We start from the raw sequence: 14,347 nt of genomic DNA, 5'->3' as shown, positions 1-14,347 counted from the left end.
CGTAATTTTTGCACAGTTTTCTATTAGACATTACATAACATTTTATATATGAAAATGTGCACAATTTCATTTAGAATACAACAAAAAATAACTCATGGTTGTAGCTTTTATCAATTTATTTCATATAAATCACGATAAGTGCCGAAATTTCAACCTTCGGTCAACTTTGACTTTGACCGAAATGGTCGTAAAGCGGATTTTGATTTGCTGAAAATCTATTTCTGGAGAGGGGACTGTGTCACCCGGGATGAAAAGTCCATTCAGCACTTATTTCTAGGTACCCTGCTGCTAGATACCAGAGAAAGCTAAATGAAATGCTGGAGTTACTACTCCAGAGCGAGCTCCATCAGATGGAGTCGGTATGGAAAAGGGTGAACTACAAAAACACGGAACTCCATCCTATAGAGATCCCAAGGTCAAAAGTCCCACAGGAGGTGTGCCAAGCATACAAACCCATGTACTCACCCATGACAGCACACAAAACACCGCTTAGTCGCATCTCCATGAAAGCAGCACCCCACTAGAATGATGTTTACTATGGAGTGGACACATGGTGGAGGTGGGGAAACACAGGACACGTCCTCTCTTCCAGAAATAGATTTTTCCTTCGTCAAAATCCCTTTTCTGGATCGGGTCCTGTCAGCCGATGAAAATTTAATAGAGAAATAAACATAATTTAAACTAAAAAGATAAAAATTTCTATGGGAACAAAAGATCAAGGTCCAAAAAGAAACTTTCTTTTCAATCACTAGTAAATAATAATAATAATGTACAAAAGAAACTGATGTTAGCTAAAATTAACATGACAATGTGAAAAAGCACATAAACAAAATAACTATACAATATTGAAAACCTTATAACTTAAATGTGTCATTTAGACAAATACATGGATAACATAGCCAGGTGGAGAAGTCACAAGCCTGACTGTTTGACCTGCAAGGGGATAACTGGAGGCAGTGAGGAGGAAATGACTAGGAATCAGAAAGGGAACCAGAGGAGGGATACACAACACTCCTGCCGCGATTGCTGAGAATTTAAGAGCTTCTTCTAAGGATTTCAAATAGTGACGTTGAAAACCAAGGGTGACTTCCAACCGGTACCTGGAAAAGATCCGTGAAACTATGTAATGGAAGTAATTAATTTCTGAGGCCACAGCCTGATATCATGAACTTTTGGGACTGAGTCAGGTTAGCCTGCTTGATAAAGTAAAGGATCTGTTGTCTAATAGCAGACATAGAGAGATTACCTCTCCTTCCTGAAGGGAAGAGAGTGTCCCAGAAGAGATGGGAGAGGACCTGTCTAAATAAGTTCTCAAAGTAAGGAACTGGACACAGGGACAGGTCTAGAGGCAGAGGAAGAATTTTCCAAGGCGCACCACCTATGCTATGGATCTTCATTTTGGCCAGGAAGGTAAATGAGAATCAGCAAAACCTCCTGATGGAAGGAAGTCGACGGGTTGGGTTCCTAGAGTGCAGAGACAGCCCGAAATTCTAGCAATCCGGCCAGGCTAACTTAAAAACAACGTCTCTAACAAGGAAAGGTAGGGCAGGATTGATTATCGATATCTGAGGTTAACTTCAACACGCCATTTAGAAACTAGAAACCGTGAGTGTGGACGGGATTACTGGCTTCAGACGTACATGCTTTAGGATGGAAGAAAAGTAAGGGTCTGTGAGGCCAATTTGAAACCACAAGAACACTTTACGTAGAGCCGATTTGACTGTAGTAACAGTACTAGCGGCTAAACCTTCTCAAACAGTGATCTAAAAAAGGAGATTACAATGAACACACACTGTAGCCTCAGATTCTCTTTAAAAAGAGTGCTAGTTTAATTGCTGAGTCGCACTGATTTAAGAGTGAGGCCCGCTTATCTGATTCTAAGAACATGGTATTGACAGATCAACGTTAGTATCCCTTTGAGCCGCAAACTTCATAAAGTCCACAAAGCCAGGGCATTTGGATTTTTTGATGAAGCTGACACAGTCTGAGTTTGTACTACTTGTGTTAGTTTCGACTGGGATTCGGATGTGGCGAAGTTTCAGTTCTAGTAGAAGAGGAAACCAGCTGCCTCTGGCCAGCAGGGAGCCACTAGAGCTGTTTGACCCTTGAACGTCCCTGAAGCCTAGGAGGACTTTCAACAACAAGCTCACTGAGGGAACAGATAGATCACCTTCCACCTGTTCCAATCCAATGACATTGCGTCCGTGAAAAGAGAGCTTGGAGGGTCCAGGCTAGAGCCATGTAATGAGGGAGCTTGTTGAGCTACATAACAAACCTACCTCCAGACCCGGAACTAGTTGGCAGATCCAATTGAACTAACCCTGTCTAGGACCACTCACCGAGGAGTTGTCCTGGAGAGAGAATCTGCTACGACGCCCGGACTCAGGAAGATGGGTGGCAGATAGGTGCCACTTGTTCTTTGCAAGCCAAGGAGAAAAGTGCAATATTACCTGGGTTGATCCTGCCTGATTTTGAACCTCTCCTGTTTATGCAGTGATCAACGTGGCGCCTGTCCAGAACTAGCCTTATGTGAATCTTCTTGGGGGGAAGTAGCTTCTTCAATGTAAGGAAGACCGCCATGGCCTCCAGAACATTTATATGGAATCAAGGAACATGAGGGACCAAGTCCCCTGTACTTGGTGTTGAGAATATCCTCCCACCTGGGCTTTAAGGAGGCTGCCTGTGTGGATAACCAACGCTCGGGAGGAGGAAATTGAAGGGGACTGATTCTGGATAGGCTCTTGACAGACGCACTGAAGGACGGAGTCGCTTCTTCAAGATGTGGGGAATCAGAGACACTTGTCCCCTGAGACTGATATTTGCCCGACTCCGCCACACTTCTGTTGATATCCTTCGCCTCACTTTCAGCAACAGGTCTGTCACCGGTTAACTGAAGGGAGCCCAAGACTCGTTCTTGGGTCCGCCGAGAGGCCCTTTTGGATTTGAGAAACTGTCTGGTTGCTCTGGCTATCTCCTTCCTCTTGGGAGGAGGAAGAGAGAGCTAGAGAATTCAGGATCCCACTCGGATTCCTAGCCATTGAAAACAACTGCTGGGAACCAGGCGGACTTCTCCTTGTTTGTTGATCGAAGCCCAAGGATTCTAGAAAGCCCACTCACCACGGATGTAACTTCTCTCGCATTCCGACGCTCGATGCCCAGATGATCCAGTCGCCGACACGCGCCACGCATCCTCTTGAGATCGAGTTGCCGTACGACCGCAGTTCGTCAACTCTGGTAAAATCCTTGGCTATGTTGAGTGCCGAAAGGCATCACCTTGAAGGAATATGCCTGCCTTCCGAGCCTGAACCCCAGAAAGGGGGAGAACCTTCTCGCAACCGGACGTGATAATAGGCGTCGGAAAGATCTAGAGAGGTGGTTACGGCTCCACGGGTGCAGGGTCCTAACTCAGAGACAGTAAGCATCCAACTTGTCGCAACGAATGCAGGAATTCAGACGGACAAGTCCAGAATTACTTCCGTTTGTTGGAACTCTTCTTTGGAACACCGAGCCTGCCTTGGAACTTCAGAGACCTCTACTTTCTCATAGCCTGTTTCTGTAGGAGATCCTCCACAAAGTCCTCGAGATCCTGGTCGTAGCCTGATAAAATCCTGACTGGTGAGGGGATTGTCGTATCCAACTCCAGCCCCAGGCCCTTGAAACTATACTCTGAGCCCAGGGACAGAAGGTCCACCGAGCTCGGAAAATGATACAGCCCTCCGCCCACAGGATGGCGCGTCATCGGGTCCTGTGATTGCTTCCTCTGGCTTCCTCTACCTCCCTGTTCCTGGGAGGAGCCGGGCTCCTCTTCCGAGCTGGCCACGGGCTGGCACTGGGTTGATTGTCTGGGCGCAATTTCCTGGGACTTTCATATGGCGGATTAAAGTTTTATGAGATAGGAAGGAGCAGCCAAAGACTGATGTGCCGGGTTTACTTCAGGACATACTGAGGTGGAGGATGGGAGGAAGAGGTCAAGGTTGACTTTTGTAAAGGAATCCTGGACCAAGGGACTGGTTTGAAGATGCCATGCTTAAATTTCTTACTGGACTTGGTGGAGGGCTGGCAAGATTTTCAGACTGCCTTTATAGGCAGGCCCCAACGGGAACGGAGGCTTGATTGACCCTAGCCGCCCTGTGATAAGATCAAACAATCTCTTGTGGGAAAAGATTAGCACCCCAGATCTAACTCTACATAGGCTTATTAGGTCTATGCCGAACTGTGGCTGCTGAAAAGATGTGCTTCCGGCAGGCCAGTCGGGCAGTCATAAAGTCAAACAGATCTTGTTGAAAACTCGCCAAGAGAGATTTCGTCAAGACCTGGAACAATGGATCTTCTGTAAACTGTGCCATAGCGCTAAGCCTACAAACCAAAGAGTTCAAAGACCTGGCGAGCCTTCTCAGTATCAGCTCTGTTTCAAGAGCGACTGATCTTTTTTAGGAGCCGTCTCCACTGAACAGATCAGAGGCGTAGTCTGTCAGTTTAGTCATACCGAACGATTAGGGTTCCTTCCAGTTCAGCAGCTCAAATACTAGCGACATGTAGGTCCGCCTCACGGAGATGAGAGGAAGGGGTTTACCTTCAAAGCAAGCCTGGCAATAGGGAGGCCACTGGAAGGGCAAGGGAGAAGGAGAACATCACTGAGAGCACACAGTGAACACTCCCTTAGCTGGTGAGCTAGTGTTCTCCCGCTTGCCACTCCGCAAGGGTCTCATCAAAGACGACTCGGGCTTGGTCCCTAGGATAGATGACCGTCTCCTTAGGGACTTCATCGTATTCCAAATTCCAAACCTCTCCCTTCAGCCTGGCAAAACCAGTGTAGGGAGATGTCAGGTCCGGGAGGATAGGTCCTCTAACTCTTCCACTCTCCTCGTGCCTAAACCCTCTATGGTAAGAGTACCTTCGCACTCGGGAGCATAAAGGGTGAGACGCCAAGGATTCCCTAGATCGAAGGGAGTGGAGAGGAAGGGTCAGGAACAGAATGCCTAGAACGTTAAGCTGAGGATTCCACCTCTTCCTCGGGAAGGGAGTGAAGAGAAGAAGCAAGACCAGACAGCTTACTGTCTACCCTCGCGCCGATCTTCTCAAACCTCGTGTCGATTCTTTCAGGAACTGTTCAAAGAACTGAAGTGTATCCAAGGAAGGAGGAGGGGGAACTACCTGACGTGATTGAGGCTCCGCCTGGGACCCGGAAGGGGAGGCTGTACTCGTCGACGGAACGGGGCTCGTTGCCCGTGCCGCCGCCGGAGGGACCCCATATCGGTCTGCCGGAGTAGGTAAGGTTTTCTTTTTAAAGGACTTCACCTTCGGGGCAATAGAAGACGTGCCCGGAAAGGCATGAAGATTTAGAGAAGCCTTTAAAAGAAGCAACAGAGGAAGAAGGAGATAAACAGTGAAGAACCTGGCCTCACTACCCCCTTACCTGCCTGATGCCTGGGATAATGCTCGAGACTCAAGGCCGGATCGAAGTCTGCGGCTGTCCCGGGCGCCACAGCCGAACTGCCTGGAGAGGGCTGGCCACCTCCCCAATCCCGCAATCAACGGAGCAGCAACCTCGCCGGTGACAGAAGCTGTGATCTGCGTTGAAAAGGACATTACAAATGTCCTTCGAGAGTATGTAGATTGCTGAAGCTCCTACGTTGCGCCCAAAGCCGCTTAACCCAGACTTTAAGCGGCCTGAATCGGCAATCACGAGGCTTGCGTGTCAGCCCGCCGGAGAAACACGGCGCCTGATCGGGCGCGGAGGGAATTTATAAAATTATAAACATTATAGTTGGCTAAGGAAAGATGCATGATTACTCTACCGAATCATCGATAGCCTGCTCGTGAAAGAGCGTAGTAAACATCACATCCGCTGTGGTGCCAAAATAACAAGATCCTCACGGACCGCACATCCGAGTGAGACCGACAAACTTCGCGGGCCAGCTTTTGGCCTGATGGAGGGCCGCGGAGCACCCTTCTCTTGGCAGCGCATCACCTGTGGCAAGAGTATGAGATTATGAGTACACCGTGTAAGGTGCCGGAGAGTCGAGCAACACAGTATTAAACCAAGTCGTGAAACCAGCCGAATGATCCGAGGTAACCTGTAAAACTCATACAAGCAAATAATAATAATAAATAAAGTTAAACAAATTTACCGGAACTAGCTGGAGTAACATGCCTTAGCAAGTGACGGATAATACAAAGTGAATGAATGGGAAGGTTAAACTGTCTCGGAGAAAGCGTGTATTCCAGCAAATCTGTAATATTATAAACAGTGATAACGTGAAGACCGAGCAACGCTTAGAACCGCTGGAGCGGAAGCAAGTGAATACGTCTGATAGAAGATGTGCAGTTGGGGCTAAGGTCAGGGAACGTCAAGAGCCCAACACGAAGACAGTCAGGCGGAAAGCTCTAACTGGCAACTATTAGTGGACTGAACCGGAGGTCGCTAAATTCAAACGTATTAATGAGAAGACGATGAAGGAGGAATGGGAACCCCAGAGGAAGAACCGAAAAGGAACGCACAGAGAGTGGGAATGCACAATCCGGCGTTCGCGGTGTCCTCCCGCCACACGCTGATTCTCGAGTCGCTACCCAGCAAACGCGGGAGAAGCAGGAGAGGAACAGGGACAACCTCCTCTGCTGGGAAACAGGGAGATAAACATGGCCAAAGATGGACAGGAGAGGAAGCTCTCCGGCCACTAACAGTCCTCGGAGGGAGAGAATAAACAAAGGTAAAGTCACGACTGCATCTCAAAGAGAGGCCAACCATGCAGAGGAAGGGGCACAGGCCATAGGCTAGGAAAAGGATGGGTCGACATAACTACAAAAAAACTAGAACTAACCTTAAGTAAATACCAAACTAGGTAGGCTACATGAAGCCTCGCAATCCCAGCTTAACCAAGAGGCTCATTAGCCTACGCGAAAAGCCGAAACAGAGAGGAAGTAACATGAGGGTCTCCCGCTATTCCAGCTTAACGAGGCTTATTAGCCTGACGTGAAAGTCAAACAGGAAGGGAATATAAAGGAGAAGACCCTGGTAAAACTTATGAAAGCGCCGCATGGAAAAACGAACACAAACCCTAGAAGGGCATGTGAACGAAAGAATGAACGACCATCCTCCCCTTTTATGGAAAAAGGGGGCAAAGCCTAACGCTCCCAAAAAGGAAAAACCAAAGCACACCAACCCATAAAGAAAAATATCATCAATACAAAACAAGAGGAGGACTATACCTAAATAATCGATGTGACTTGAAGGAAATGGCCACCTCGAAACAAAAGAAACCCATGATAATCACCAAATATCAATGCATCCAACACTGGGTTAAAGGGGAAACAAAAAAACTTAAAAGTACAAACGTAAATAAAATTCCCAGAAGCTACGAGAAGGGAAGGGCAAAAATAAGGCATGTAAATGAATTGATAAAAGGCGAATAGGCTCGAGGGGGAAGCCCGACGCCAAACACCGCACGCCTCAACTCGAAGTAAAGGAAATAAACGTTAGTCAACTTCAAAATCACTAATTAGACCTCATGAAAAGGAAAATGCTCCTAAACACGAAGAGGAACCGTGAAAAGATTGAAAACAGGCGACCCAAGATCACGCCTAACTGCCAAGATGGAGGTCATTATGAGGCCGTGAGAGGAGATCGAGACGGGCGTTATAAATCCCTTTAATTATTAAACTAAAGGGAAATAAGGAGCCTCAATCGCCTCAACTAAAAAAAAAAAAAAACGAAACATTGGTACTCAACTTAGGTGACGAAAGACCTTGTGAGAAGCCACGAGCTTAAAATGCACAAGATTAAAAGCACAACGAAAAAACGTGTGAACGATGGTGCTTAAGCGTTGAAATGGAATGTGCGATTTACGTGTGTTTTAAAGGTCCACGGTGGTACATGGGTTTGTGTAACGGCACTCTCCCGCGGGACTTTTGACCTTGGGATTCTATAGATAAGGTTCTGTGTTTTGTAGTTCACTTTCTTTTCCATACACCCACTCCATCTGATGGAGCTCTGCCTCTGGGGGTAGTAACTCCAGCATTTCATTTAGCTTTCTCTGCATCTAGTAACGGAATTACCTAGAAATACAGTGCTGAATGGACTTTTTCATCGGCTGACACGGGACCCGATCCAGAAATGCAATTGTAAGCTAAAACTCTTACATTCTAGTAATATTCAACCATTTACCTTCATTTTGCAACAAATTGAAGTCTCTAGCACAATATTTTGGTTTATGGTGAATTTTTGAAAATAACTTTTTACGTCTCGTATTTGAATTCATGCATCATTTTGTGATAATATTTTCTCTGTGTTGCTTTGATCGTTTTACAATTTGTTATATACCAAAATCATTGTAATTTAGTGTACAATGCAATGAAAAGAAAAAAATAGCTCATTAGCTTTAACTGTTTTGCTCACAGTGCGATTTGTATACAATTATATATGAAATTTTTTTTTTGCACTGTCATATATTCCAATATTTATATATGATAATATTTTTTTTCATTTCTGATGGTTGCATACTAAGCTTCAGGCAATGAGAAAAAAGGAGCCAAAAATGAACTCTTAATCTTAAAAACTAAGTGTGCTGTGATTTTTTGAAAAAAACTTTCTTTCCGCTTCGGCGCTCCGCTTCGGGCGCTAACTCCCAAACCCCGCCGGCATACAGCAGACACTTTTGTAAATAGAGGCTCGGCGTTTGAAGGGTTAATCATTGTCGTAGATTATAAAAGTCATTTGTGTAAGTTTTTTTATGTACAGTAGTGGAATCAACTGTAGTATTTGTAGTAGACCTTTAATGGGATATGACCTGGAGTGTACCATACATGTGGCACATTTTAGGCATCACTAAAGGTTCTTTGCCCCAGCTGCATTGCTTTTTGTCATTTTCTTTCTGTTCATTTCCTATGGGTTAATTTCATGTAGCCAAGTACTATACAGTAATCACTTTATTGTTATTTCAGACAAGATGACTTGCCATCCAGGAGTTATGCATGGAGGTGGCTGGGTTGTGCCCATGGCATATCTCCTGAACAACAATCTTATCAGACAGTATAGTTGTAATTCTGTCAGAGCTGCCTCAGAGTATTTCCAGAAATCATGTGCCCCGGGCTCATTAAATCCCTTCTATCGCCACAACACAAATCGTTTAAATCTTTGCCACTTGTGCAGAGGCACTGGCTCTGGCTTTTGTGCCAGAGACCACAGTGAGCCGTTCTATGGTTTTACTGGTAAGTTTTACGTAAGGTGAGTCAATATATCTTGGTATTATTGGCTGTTTTTCGTTCCTGATGTTGTGCATATCATTAAATGGATAAAAGAGTGTTTGAAATATGTGTAAGCAAAACCAAGGTTTTGGGCAACTAGAAAAGAAGCAAAGGAGAAAGCCCATTCTCTTAGGTGGCCATGTTGATGCCCTTTGTTAGGTGAAGGGGTGAAAGTGTTTATGGGGTATTGGATATAACAGATGGGCTCAGGAAAATCTTCAGAATTGCAAAGTTTATTTGGAGTAAGGGATTATCAGTGTGCCAAAGTAGCAGCTAATGTTGGGGAGAGGGACAAGGATGATAAGATAGGCAAACATTGGATGAGGTTCAACATTGCAGTTACTCTGGATGAGGTTAAACATTCCAGTTACTCTGGTGAGATCATGTTTCCTGGAGATGATATTGAGTGGGCAACAAAAGAGAGAGCGTGTATGCAACTGAATGTGTAAAATACACAGATATTTCTTGAATACTGGTAAACAAGAGTGCTATTAATAAAATCACCCAAAAATTTATGATGTTTGCATAAGACCAGTGTCTCTTTAGCAGTAAAGGCACAAGCATTTACTAAGAATATAATGTGGATTAGGTGGGGCTACAAAATATAGAGTCATGGATTGAGGTCCTCTGAAAGGTTGTATTACAAATGAAGAAACAACTTAAAAATATGTTCAGCAAGTTAAAAACAAATTTTGACGGTTTGTATATGATCAGGACAGGCAAGGGCGATCAGTTACAGAAGCAATAAATATGGAATTAATAGGATGGTGATAACTAACGGACTGTAGAAAAGTCATGGAGATAGAGGGGACCTGGAGCAAATGGGAGTTCAGACTGAAAGTGTTCAATGTAGACCGAAGCATAAGGAACTTATTAAACATCTGTGTGAGTGGCAAACCAGATGTGAACAGTAAAGATGGTAGATTACTACAATCCCATCTTATTTCAAAATAATGCAAATGTTAGCATAATGATTGGAACTGCTTAAACAGAAGGTGGATTCAATTTCAAGCTAAGAAAACTACTTTTATTCAGTACTCTTTTATGTAATTTAATCATTAAAAAGATGTTTGTTTTCAGGTGCTTTTAGATGCCTTGTTGAAGGTGGTGGAAACATAGCTTTCCTCAAGCACACAACAGTAAGAGAAAATGTGGACGGGAGACGCCGAGAATGGTGGGCTAGAAATCAGCTGACCTCGGACTATCAGCTTGCCTGTAGAGATGGTAAGTTTTGATGGTTGCTGAAGATGTTTAACCCTATACATGATTTAACATTAAAAATGAGGTATTGTCAAATAAATTGATGTGGTAGTAATATGAAAAAACAAATATAATAGGAATACATAGGACATCGCTGTTTTACCTGTGAGCTGTAGCATATTGTTCAAGTATTGAAGGAGTTAAGACATTCTTGACGTTAGTGTCATGAAAGTTTCTCAGTTTCAAAACTGTGTTGCCCTCTAGGGTAACAAATAAGTTATCGTAAAGTTAAATGTTGAAAAGCTTGATAACATATAATTGTCGTTAAAATAAGCTTTTGAGTAAATAGTGCACGCAACAAAAAATTGGCAAAATTTGAAAATTGAGTTTAGTTTTTATTGGTAAATCTGTCCTCTTAATGTAAGTAACTTCATGTGGTTTTCTAAGGTACTAGAGCACCAGTAACAGAGTACGAAGATTGCAACTTGGGCACAGTGAGGTCAAATGCTGTTGTAACACGAGGAAGCTACCAGTACAATGAGACAGAAGTTGCGACCTTTATTAATCTTCTTTTGTATGCTCAGCAACACTTTGGTAGAGATTCTGAGGATGAATGGAAGTAAGTAAAAAATTGTTTTGTTGATTACTGTGAAAATGTCAGGATTGCTGTTTGTATACTGTGCATAAATTTTAGCTTGGTTTTGACAGCACTAACTTTGGGTCAGCTTCTAGACACAAGTTTAAAATGTATATGTCAATCAAAATTCCAGACAGTATTAGATATGCACTATAAATTTTGAGTAAGAAGCATAGTGAGGCCTCAGTAGGGTTGTGGTGACTGTGGACATTTTAGTCTGAGTTAAACATTGAAACCCTTTGAGGTTCTTTATATCTGTGAAAGGAGACAGAATGCAATATTTGCATCGGACTGCTAATTATGTCTTCTTCACTGTCTAGTAGCCTTGGCAAAGGTGTGCTTTCTATTTAGTGGTCTCGCAGTTCATCTGCTACAAGTAATAAATGTAAATAACCTTTGTGATAGTTTTTGTATGAATACATTACATTGTAATTGCATTATTGGTGTTAGAAAATTCAATAGTGATGAGACCACTGTGCCACACTGAACTCTCCCAAGGCGTACCCTTAGGAACTGCTTGTAAATGAGAAATGAAAAATGGAGAAAGTTATATTCAAAGAAGTTGGACAGCCAAGTGGGAAGAGCCCAAAGCAAATTGGGTGAATAGTTATGGTCAGATAGCAGCACAGCTGTGGACTGAATTGGTAAGGGAGATTACAAGCAAAGATTCTTCGGTTCTCTCTGTTATGCACTGTGCACTGCCTTGCTATTGGTATGGGTAGTTGGAAGTTTAGTTAGGTTTTACTGGAACATGAACATAATTGTCATTAAGCTTTTCATTAATTTTACATGTGTTTTCCAGCTTCAAGATGTATCATTCAGATGAACCATATGCTGATCTCATTTTCCAGGTAAGGAAAATTAAAGCTGATTCTATATATCCTATTTTAAGGTCGTTTTGTATTGGGATAGTAGATTCTGATGTGGGAGTATTAAATATGAATGTTCAGATCATGTTCTGACTGGTTAAGGAACATGATATTGGAATGCATTATAACTTGTGATAGTGATAATGGAAAATTCAGGTTTATGGGACAGATTGGAGTTTGTATAAGATAGTAAAACTTTTCGCAGTATTAGCGTGAGGGGTGCATTTGGCAGGCTTTAGATAATAGTTTTGTCGTTGTTGTTCCAGGATGCAACTCAACAGCTAGTACCATTGGAGCGTGAGGAGCAACATTATCATCCCTACCTGGGTAAGCTGTCTTTTTTTAAATACAGTATTTGTCATTGTAATCAAGTAGGACTCTCTCAAAGCTAAGTTGTTCTTGACATTGTGTACTTGAAATAGGTTGTATGTATTTTACAGGAAGTTTAATTTAAACGTTTTTATTACAGGTTTGGAGTTCCTGAATGCCCGTTATGAAGTAGATTGCACTGCCAAGGGAAGCACTGTGCTGCTGTCGTCTGTTTTGATAGCCTTCACGTTGGCTTTGAACTTTTTGTGGTGGAAAAATACATGATTTTTGACTTCCACAACTCAGTTTCATCTCATCTAAGTCTTTGTGTTTGCTCCAATTCTTCTCATCACATAACTGCAAGTCAAAGACCTTTCAGACTCATTCCATTTGAATGTATGTAACGTGTGAGTTATAGAAATAATAATAATAATAAATATTCATACATTGATTTTGAGAATGAGTTGAGTATGGCATAAATGTATTAATTATAAAGTAGAATTTAGCAATGCTGTATCAGTATTTGCAGGTATTGTATATGAATGGGGAAATAAGACGGGCACTATTTTTCTAAGTTTTATAGGCTGGTCGTCCACTGTTGCGAATAAGGATGGTGTATAACCAGGGATAACTCTCAGAAAATTTGAACACAAGACTTAACAAATATTGTATTGTATATCTTATCGAAATTTTTTAAAACATGATTTAGATAAAAAAGATTTTTATCACATTTGATATGTAGCAGTACAGGGTTGTACATATTAAAGTTCACAAGTAGGTGCTTTTAATAGCAGTTGTTTATCTATTAGCTGATCATATGAATTATTAGTTGAAATCCCTTTAATATGTTACTGTATTTTGGTGAAGCTAAAATTAAATTATTGACTTGTTCTACATATAAAGCTTTCAGAAAATTATGTTTACACACTGAACCAAGGAGGAAGGCTTCTTAGGTCAGAATATTACTACAAATGTAACCTTGAAGAGCCATATACTGTACCTTGGTGGTATAATACCCCAGTTTGGCCATAGTTTTCATTAGTTCCGTCCATGTAATGTGATATTGCTTTTGAGATGTAATACCCCAGTTTAGCCATAGTTTTCAAAAATTCCGTCCATGTAATGTGATATTGCTCTTGAGAGTTGAAAGCCAGTTAAGTAAAGTAAAATAATGGGCAGCTAGATCAACTTGACAGCTTATATCATTTCAAGTTAATTGTGGAAAGCTTGGATTTTCCAAACGCTAATGAATTTATATTGTTGTATGTATGTGTAAAAGATTTTATTGAATCTCACATGTTTAGTGGATGCTAGGCACTGTACTTGATTATATAGCTCAACAGGACCACCGAGTCATATCTCAGTACCCTCATAGAGCTCAGCCAAAGGATGTGTAATTAAATGCAATTTGAAAATTGGGGCAAGACACAGTTGAAGTTGGACACCTAATTGAGAAGAGACCACAGGGAATAGAGGGGAAAGTGAAAGGCAGAAAGCAGTGCAGCTGGGAACCAAGGATGCTGCAAATATCCTTTAGTATCACTTGCAGTTAAGGATGACTTGATGTTAGGTAGGGATGCATAGCTCAGCTGATGCAAAGCACTTTACTTTTTGAATCCTTGTTAGGCATATTTTTGTATTAATAGTTGAAAGTACAGTAATTTCATATGACATCAGATGAATGTCTTTTGATGTGTTTGCAATGTGGTGTAAATGTCCACATACTGAGACTGACAACAAGCATTTCATTAAGGTATTATTTACCTTATTTGCCAGTGTTATGATGTTACAATATTCTACCACTTAAATGCATCCAGAGAGTATCATTTGAGGCCCTCTTTAGATTTGAGATGATTGAATTTTCATCAGGTTAGGTTTACATTCATTAAAGTTTGTTAGTTAAAACTTTAACACTTTATGAATAAAGCACATATTTCCTTCAAAGGCAAACATATTTAGTGAAAATGAAAACTGGATAACAATAAATGTAAAGGAAGAAAAGCGGCAAAAAACCATAACAAATTCATCACATCATAAACAACAAACAAATAAGAAGGAATAAAACAAAAAAATCATTATGCATGCATAG

The 14,347-nt window shown here is 42.1% G+C and overlaps 1 protein-coding gene across 1 annotated transcript in view; it reads left to right on the top strand.

Moving 5' to 3' along the window:
- Positions 1 to 14,010, top strand: part of Tsf2 (transferrin 2) — a 41,434-nt gene extending 27,424 nt beyond the window's left edge. Inside the window, exons 12-17 of the mRNA XM_067128713.1 lie at positions 8,941 to 9,207; positions 10,324 to 10,467; positions 10,891 to 11,062; positions 11,883 to 11,931; positions 12,216 to 12,276; positions 12,419 to 14,010. Of these exons, the coding sequence (XP_066984814.1) occupies positions 8,941 to 9,207; positions 10,324 to 10,467; positions 10,891 to 11,062; positions 11,883 to 11,931; positions 12,216 to 12,276; positions 12,419 to 12,543 (818 nt within the window). The 3' untranslated portion in view covers positions 12,544 to 14,010. The remainder of the gene's footprint in view (positions 1 to 8,940; positions 9,208 to 10,323; positions 10,468 to 10,890; positions 11,063 to 11,882; positions 11,932 to 12,215; positions 12,277 to 12,418) is intronic.
- Positions 14,011 to 14,347: the final 337 nt, after the last annotated feature.

Source organism: Macrobrachium rosenbergii, chromosome 27, assembly GCF_040412425.1.
Source record: "Macrobrachium rosenbergii isolate ZJJX-2024 chromosome 27, ASM4041242v1, whole genome shotgun sequence".
NCBI lineage: Eukaryota > Metazoa > Arthropoda > Malacostraca > Decapoda > Palaemonidae > Macrobrachium > Macrobrachium rosenbergii.
The sequence above is the reverse complement of the archived record's forward strand: the minus strand, read 5'-3'. Positions and strand labels throughout refer to the sequence as shown.